Source organism: Zingiber officinale, chromosome 10B, assembly GCF_018446385.1.
Source record: "Zingiber officinale cultivar Zhangliang chromosome 10B, Zo_v1.1, whole genome shotgun sequence".
In the NCBI taxonomy this organism is placed as follows: domain Eukaryota; kingdom Viridiplantae; phylum Streptophyta; class Magnoliopsida; order Zingiberales; family Zingiberaceae; genus Zingiber; species Zingiber officinale.
Window position 1 is genome coordinate 8,296,592 of NC_056005.1, and position 7,772 is coordinate 8,304,363.

The following is a 7,772-nucleotide window of genomic DNA, read 5'->3' on the forward strand; positions in this document are numbered from 1 at the left end:
TTGATTTGATAATTCTATTATATGGTGACTCGTTCAGCCCAGCCCTGGGGCTAATCATTATAATTCAACATGATCTTATTAGATCTGCCGCATCATGAGTCCGAACATGACTTTAGCCATACAATTAGCAAGGTTTGACTCGGCCATTAGATCTGTCGCATCATGAGTCCAAACATATTTATGACTGAAAATGCCAAGCTTGGCTGGCTTTAATTACTCCACGTCATCAAATTCCACTTAATTGATCCTCTCAATCCCTCGCGATTCCCGTGGCCTGCCGGCCCTACTCGATGGTCAACTCTTTGACTTAACAACCCCTAACTATGCCAGCGTTGACTTTGATTCTCTCGGATGTATTTGTTCGTACGCTCACATCACATCACGTCTCGCTTAAATTAGAAGTGGAAAATCGATCGAATCTTATCGAAAACATAAAAACATCCGGATCAATTTGGATTTTAGATTTGAAGTTATGCCCACGCAGGATTTACTTAAAACGTATGGTTACGTTTACATTTTCAATTTAATCGATTAAATTGAAATAAAAATATCCAAAGTTTCAGTCCACTTCAACGCATCGGTAATGGCCGAAGACATTGAATTTGGAACTAATTTAATTAATTAATTAATTAACTAACTAACTAAAAGCGTGATCATTTCAAGATATGAATAACTAATTAATCAAGAAATATTTAACAGTTACTAACTTAAGAAATAGTACGGAAGATAATAAATATATCTAGGATCAAGTTGTCATTTTTTTTCTCCTTTTTAATTAATTATTCTGAGCTTCTTTCTCCAATATCAAGGAAATAATTCTTAGCAAAGTTGCACATGAATAAACAAGTCGGAGAAATGGAGGAGACGTGATTTGTCCGGATGATAATTCCCATGCGTAAAAATCATATAAATTAATATCTGAATCTCCGTATCCACTGATGTTTCCTTTGCCTGGACGAACAAGTAGATACGGCCGTACTCATGAAATTATTGTTATTTTATAATTCCCGTAGGTATCCTTGGAACCGGTCTCTCTCCTCGTCACTCGTTCAAATAAATTTAGAAGTATGAATAATTTCTAATCTAACACTTAGAATTTTAGATTTTTCATCTCACTTGATAAACTATCCTATAATATATCTCAGTGAAGATTCAAACCTCGTTACTTGAATAATCTAACCTAGTTACTTGAATAATCTTTATCATTGTTGTACTAGTTTTAAAAATATCATTATTATTAAAAACTATTTATTTTATTATCGAATTAGTCTAGGGTGAATAATTTTTCTCCTTATTCATTTGTAAGATAAATCCGAAAGTACAATCAACCTGATACATACGTTAAATGAATTTCGTATCATTTTGAATTCCGAATCTGATTGTGTGGATGATCCACTAGATTGTGTCGTTGTGTCAGAGGTTTTGAAATTATTATTATTATTATTATTTTTAGTTAACAATAAATATTTAATTTTTTAAATTGATTAATTTTAGAATCATCATCTTACTATTTTATTAAAAATTTTCCCCCTTTACTAATTAACTTTGGTGAAGCCTAAAATGTATTTACGTTAATATTCTTTTTTCTATTTATACTAAAAATAATAAAATTTTATAAAGAATTTGATATTGCAAAAAAAAAAAATGTAATTAACATGCATCAAATATTGCAAAATGAACAAGTACTTTTTTTTTTTTTTTCATTTGCATCATCTATTTTTTTTTTTTTATAATTTTTTTTTAGTGGGTCTTGACTCAGTATGGGCAGCTGCCCACACTGGGCTTGTGCTCGCTCCGCCTATGCGAAAAGGTGATCCACTAGGCTTTGTCGTTGTGTTGGAGGTTTTGAAATTATTATTATTATTATTATTATTTAATTGATATTAGATATTTAATCCTTTAAATGGATTAATTTTAGAATTAATTTTTGATATAATCTTATGAAAATTAAGAAGTATACATAGCTCATTCCATTTTTATTGGAGAAAAAATTCGAAGGATTAAATTTTTTTTATTATTCATTGGAGGGCCGGGATTTTAAAAACATTATTATTGCTATTTATGTGGTTGTCATTTGGATTATTCATTGTACTATTTAGAATTTTTTTTAGTCGTTCATTTCCACGGATTTTTTTTCTTCTAAATAATAAATTAATTAACCTCGTAACAAGAAAGAAGGGTCTTCATTTTGGAAACTTGGAGCCGGGTCGGGTAGAAATGTGGGTAGGCACAGGTGGTCCACTCGACGAAGACGGCCGGCTTCTTCCTATAAATAGACGCGGCTCCCTCTCCCCTCTCCCTCTCTCTCTGCCTCTCCTTCCTCAGCCGATGCACTTCTAGCTTGATCACTGGAAGAGTGATTGGGAGTTCTGAGTTTGATTTCTAGGGTTTTGTTTTGGTGATTGTGATACCTCTTCGTCGATCGTCGACGAGTCATCGGCGGCTGAAATGGCCGGCGAGAAAGCGATCAGCTTGGAGCAGATCAAGAACGAGACCGTCGACCTTGTGAGTGTTTATTATTTCCTTTTTTTGTTGTGTTTTGATCGATTTCTTTTGGAATCAAGAGCCCGAGTGAGATTTTTGCAATTGAAAAATGGATAATTTCGCCCTCGTAGATCATGCATTGTTTTCTAGGTTATGGAAACACGATCGAAAGCGTTTTTTTTTCCGGTTTCGAGCTTTAAAGGTTTAGCCGATGAGGAAAAGAGGGGGAGGAAAGCAATGGCAAATGTGATGCTGCATTCTTTTGTTTTTAGATTTCCGACATTTCTTCTCCCATTTTCAGCTTGCTTTTGTCGTCTTCTCACGTGCTCCTTCTGCTAATGAGTAAACAACTACAAAGAAAACTCTTTTAACTTGTCGTGGCTTCGGGTACTTCCGTAAGTACTGATCCGTGACAACATGCTAACTTTCGATCCTTCCTCTCGTCTCCTCGGTTAGCTCGCCCTGATTGAAAAAGTAGGTATAAAATTTGTCGCGTAGTTGCGAGATTATTCAATGTCTGGTTGTCAAGGCTTCCACTTGTTTAAGTTTTAAACTTTTCACCGAGGCACTTGTTGGTTTCACTGGAATCTGCCAGAGTTGTCTCGAAAAGTTGCAGTTTTTTCATGTCAGTGTGGTTTCGACTTTACAAGTCTTTTTTGTTTCATTTGCTGGCCATTTGGTTCTTTTAGGAACGGATTCCCATAGAAGAGGTGTTCGAGCAGCTGAAATGCACCAAAGAAGGTCTAACTACGGACGAAGGAGCCAATCGGCTCCAAATCTTCGGTCCAAACAAGCTCGAAGAGAAAAAGGTAATTTATAAAATATTTTTTATGCGTGTTTCTTCCTGTTCTTCATCTATCAGTATTTAGACTGAACAGCGAGTGGATTATGTGATTGCAGGAAAGTAAGATTCTCAAGTTCTTGGGCTTCATGTGGAACCCCCTTTCGTGGGTCATGGAGATGGCTGCCATCATGGCCATCGTCTTGGCCAACGGAGACCACAAGGCACCGGATTGGCAAGACTTCATCGGCATCATCGTACTCCTCGTCATCAACTCCACTATCAGCTTTATGGAAGAAAATAATGCCGGTAACGCCGCCGCCGCACTAATGGCCAGCCTCGCCCCGAAGACGAAGGCACGTGCTTATTGTGTTCCTTCTCCTAGATCAATCGTTTTGTTTCAAAGCTTAAAATTCTAAAACTAGACTATAAAGTTATGTTAATAAGAAGAAGTCTGGTGGCTCAATTAGGTTCTTAGAGATGGCCACTGGAGTGAACAGGACGCGGCAATTCTTGTGCCAGGTGACATAATTAGCATCAAACTTGGCGATATAATCCCAGCTGATGCACGTCTGCTCGAAGGGGATCCGCTGAAGATTGATCAATCCGCTTTAACTGGAGAATCTCTCCCGGTTACCAAGAATCCAGGAGACGAAGTGTTCTCTGGTTCAACTTGCAAGCAGGGTGAAATAGAGGCCATTGTCATTGCCACTGGAGTTCATACCTTCTTCGGAAAGGCAGCACATCTCGTAGACAGCACGAACCAAGTTGGGCACTTCCAGAAGGTGCTGACGGCCATTGGTAACTTCTGTATCTGCTCCATTGCAGTCGGCATGGTCATTGAGATCATCGTCATGTATCCAATCCAGCACAGAAGATATAGAGATGGTATTGATAATCTATTGGTCCTCTTGATTGGAGGTATCCCGATTGCCATGCCAACAGTCCTGTCTGTGACCATGGCTATTGGATCACACAGACTATCTGAACAAGGTGCTATCACAAAGAGAATGACCGCGATAGAGGAGATGGCTGGCATGGATGTCCTCTGCAGCGATAAAACAGGGACATTAACTCTCAACAAATTGAGCATCGACAAACTTCTTATTGAGGTTTTCACAAAAGGGGTGGATAAGGAGCATGTGGTCCTATTGGCAGCAAGAGCATCAAGAACAGAGAATCAGGATGCTATTGATGCTGCCATGGTGGGGATGCTTGCAGACCCAAAGGAGGTAAGTTCTATATAAGTATTTCTGACGAAGGATGATCATACTGAATATAAGTCAAAGTCCGACAATTTCATTGCTCATGGGCAGGCGAGAGCAGGTATTAGAGAAGTACATTTTCTTCCCTTCAATCCTGTGGACAAAAGAACTGCTCTCACCTATATTGATGACAATGACAATTGGCATCGTGTAAGTAAAGGTGCACCTGAGCAGGTAATTTTTTTCCCCTCATCTGGTTTTTTGTCCCGTAGCATACCATTCATACATTGCTATCACTCACGGGATTCAACTTCTGAGAGCAGATTTTGAACCTTTGCAACTGCAAAGAAGATGTCAGAACTAAGGTGCATTCAGTAATTGATAAATATGCTGAACGTGGGCTGCGATCACTAGCTATTGCTAGACAGGTCTGCTCTGTGTGTCCATGGAAGTTATAATTATTCATGTTTGAATTCTGGTTTCTTTTAAAGTTGATAACCTTTCACCTCCAGGAAGTTCCAGAGAAATCCAAAGAGAGTGCAGGGGCACCATGGCAATTTGTAGGGTTGTTACCTCTTTTTGATCCTCCAAGACATGACAGTGCCGAAACTATCCGCAGAGCCCTCAACCTTGGCGTTAATGTCAAAATGATCACAGGTAAGTGAACTCTCCTTCCTTTACCCTGGTTGTTATTTTGTTAACCATCATCTTCTGCTAAGTTTCTTTAGTTCAGGTGATCAGCTTGCTATTGCAAAGGAGACAGGGCGGAGACTTGGTATGGGAACAAATATGTATCCTTCTTCTACTTTGCTCGGCCAAGACAAGGATGCATCAATTGCTGCACTCCCTGTGGATGAATTGATAGAGAAGGCTGATGGATTTGCAGGAGTTTTCCCAGGTAACCTTGGTGATCATTATACAAATTGTCGTGCTATTTGATTTTCTTTTGATGTCTTATGGATGGTTTTTCCTGGACCAGAACACAAGTATGAGATTGTGAAGAAGTTGCAGGCGAGGAAGCACATATGTGGGATGACAGGTGATGGAGTGAATGATGCCCCTGCTTTGAAGAAGGCTGATATTGGTATTGCTGTTGCCGATGCAACAGATGCTGCCAGAAGTGCTTCTGATATTGTTCTTACTGAACCTGGTCTTAGTGTCATCATTAGTGCTGTGCTTACTAGCAGAGCTATTTTCCAGAGGATGAAGAATTATACCGTGAGAAATTTCTCATTTCCTTGCTGTTATTCCTTCATTACAAGGCTTCTCTACTGCTGTCATTGAGTTTCTTTTTTCTTGTTTTACCACAGATTTATGCTGTCTCTATCACTATACGGATTGTTGTAAGTTCCAACATGAGCTCAATCCTATACAGGATTTTGAGTTTCCAAGTCTAGTGTGATCATTTCTGTGATTCTCATTTGCCTCCAACTTTTACAGCTTGGTTTTATGCTTATTGCGCTCATATGGAAATTTGACTTCTCGCCATTCATGGTTTTAATTATCGCCATCCTAAATGACGGTAAGTGCAGATTAAAGCAGACAATACCATCTTGTTAGTTCTGCTTGTTATTTTGATCCCGTAGATTCAGATCACATGGTTGTTTCGTACGTGTTCGGCAATTGAAGGTACAATCATGACTATTTCGAAAGATAGAGTGAAGCCATCTCCATTGCCTGACAGTTGGAAGTTGAAAGAAATATTTGCTACAGGAATTGTTCTCGGCAGTTATTTGGCACTGATGACAGTCCTATTCTTTTGGGCCATGAAAAGCACCAACTTTTTCAAAGTGAGTGTAGTTATTATTCCCTTTTCCTGCACAAGGAAAATGCCTAGGGCAATCAGCTTGATTGTGAACCTATTTTTTTTAAAAAAAACTTTTCTTTCTGATCAAGTCGTTTCTTTTAGTGAATAATTACTCTTCACAGACAATTGTAATACAAATGGATTCCACTGTACTGCATGAGAACACTAATGTTAACTATGATTTTTTATAGCATGCATTCGGAGTTAGATCACTGAGGGACAGCAGTGATGAAATGATGGCTGCTCTATACCTCCAAGTCAGTATTGTTAGTCAAGCTCTTATATTTGTTACACGGTCACGCAGCTGGTGCTTTCTTGAGCGCCCAGGACTCCTCCTAGTCAGTGCCTTTATCATTGCACAGCTTGTAAGTTCCTCCTCTCCACTGATTTTCCTCCAAGTTTCATGCTCGTCACCTTCCAACTTAGTTTACAGTTTACTAAACAATCTAAATACATATTTACCTGAATACATGATGCCATTTTTCTTGGAATGTTTGTTCTAGTAAGTGAACCTTTTACTCAGAGTCTACGAGAAGTGCATTCTTCTTCAAATACTAATCTAACACTTCATTATTGAGTCTTCTCTCAGGTTGCAACCCTCATAGCTGTCTATGCCGACTGGGGTTTCGCTAAAATCAAAGGTATAGGTTGGGGATGGGCTGGAGTTATCTGGCTTTACAGCATTCTTACCTTCTTCCCTCTGGATTGGTTTAAATTTGCCACCCGCTACATTCTAAGTGGAAAAGCTTGGGATAACCTTCTCAACAATAAAGTATGGAATCATTGTGCCTTTAGGAGAAATCTGTTTATTCCTTTTCATATAGACTTTTGTGTTTGTATTAACCCAAGCGCCAATTTCTACTTGATGTTTCAGATTGCTTTCACTACTAAGAAAGATTATGGTAAGGAAGAAAGGGAAGCTCAATGGGCTCTGGCACAGAGGACACTGCATGGACTCCAACCTCCAGAATCCACTAACCTTTTCCACGATAACAATGGCTACAGAGAACTATCAGAAATTGCTGAACAAGCCAAACGTCGAGCTGAGATCGCAAGGTATTATGCCTTTCAAATTAATCCAGAGATGTTTAATGAACGTTTAACTAGAAATGCACCTCATTGTTAAAAAAAAAAAAAGAGGTTCTCATAAACTTTTGGAATCCTGAAAAATCTGTTACATTCCAACACCTCCATGCCTTGAACCCTGCAGGCTTCGTGAACTGCACACTTTGAAGGGACATGTTGAATCAGTGGTGAAGCTCAAAGGTCTTGACATTGACACAATCCAACAACACTACACTGTATAATTGCCAGTACGGGAGGGCGAAGCAAAGTTAAGTCAGTCTTTTTTTATAGGATCTCATGTTAGTAGCACTCAGCAGTACAATAAGAATTACTTGTTGGTTCAAGCTACTACTGAATTTTCTAGTGGTAATTGATCATTTCATTTGCTTCTCGGCCTTCTAAAAAATTGTTTCATCCTTGTTATTGTTTA

At 38.7% G+C, this 7,772-nt stretch overlaps 1 protein-coding gene across 1 annotated transcript; it reads left to right on the top strand.

Annotated features, from left to right (window-relative positions):
* Positions 1-2,293: 2,293 nt before the first annotated feature.
* LOC122029358 (plasma membrane ATPase 4-like) lies at positions 2,294-7,730 on the top strand. Its single transcript, XM_042588308.1, has 16 exons — positions 2,294-2,505; positions 3,174-3,293; positions 3,385-3,621; positions 3,736-4,497; positions 4,582-4,704; positions 4,794-4,898; positions 4,983-5,127; positions 5,204-5,368; positions 5,450-5,688; positions 5,781-5,813; positions 5,911-5,992; positions 6,100-6,260; positions 6,469-6,642; positions 6,867-7,049; positions 7,152-7,333; positions 7,488-7,730. Exons 1-16 carry the CDS (start codon positions 2,449-2,451, stop codon positions 7,582-7,584), a joined length of 2,865 nt encoding a protein of 954 aa, XP_042444242.1. The 5' UTR covers positions 2,294-2,448; the 3' UTR covers positions 7,585-7,730.
* Positions 7,731-7,772: the final 42 nt, after the last annotated feature.

Excerpts from the sequence above, each read along its gene's own strand:
- LOC122029358 (XM_042588308.1), top strand. The coding sequence starts at position 2,449 with ATGGCCGGCGAGAAAGCGATCAGCTTGGAGCAGATCAAGAACGAGACC. Across the intron at positions 4,705-4,793 it reads GTAAAGGTGCACCTGAGCAG|ATTTTGAACCTTTGCAACTG; the intron begins GTAATTTTTTTC and ends TTCTGAGAGCAG. Across the intron at positions 7,334-7,487 it reads CGTCGAGCTGAGATCGCAAG|GCTTCGTGAACTGCACACTT; the intron begins GTATTATGCCTT and ends TGAACCCTGCAG.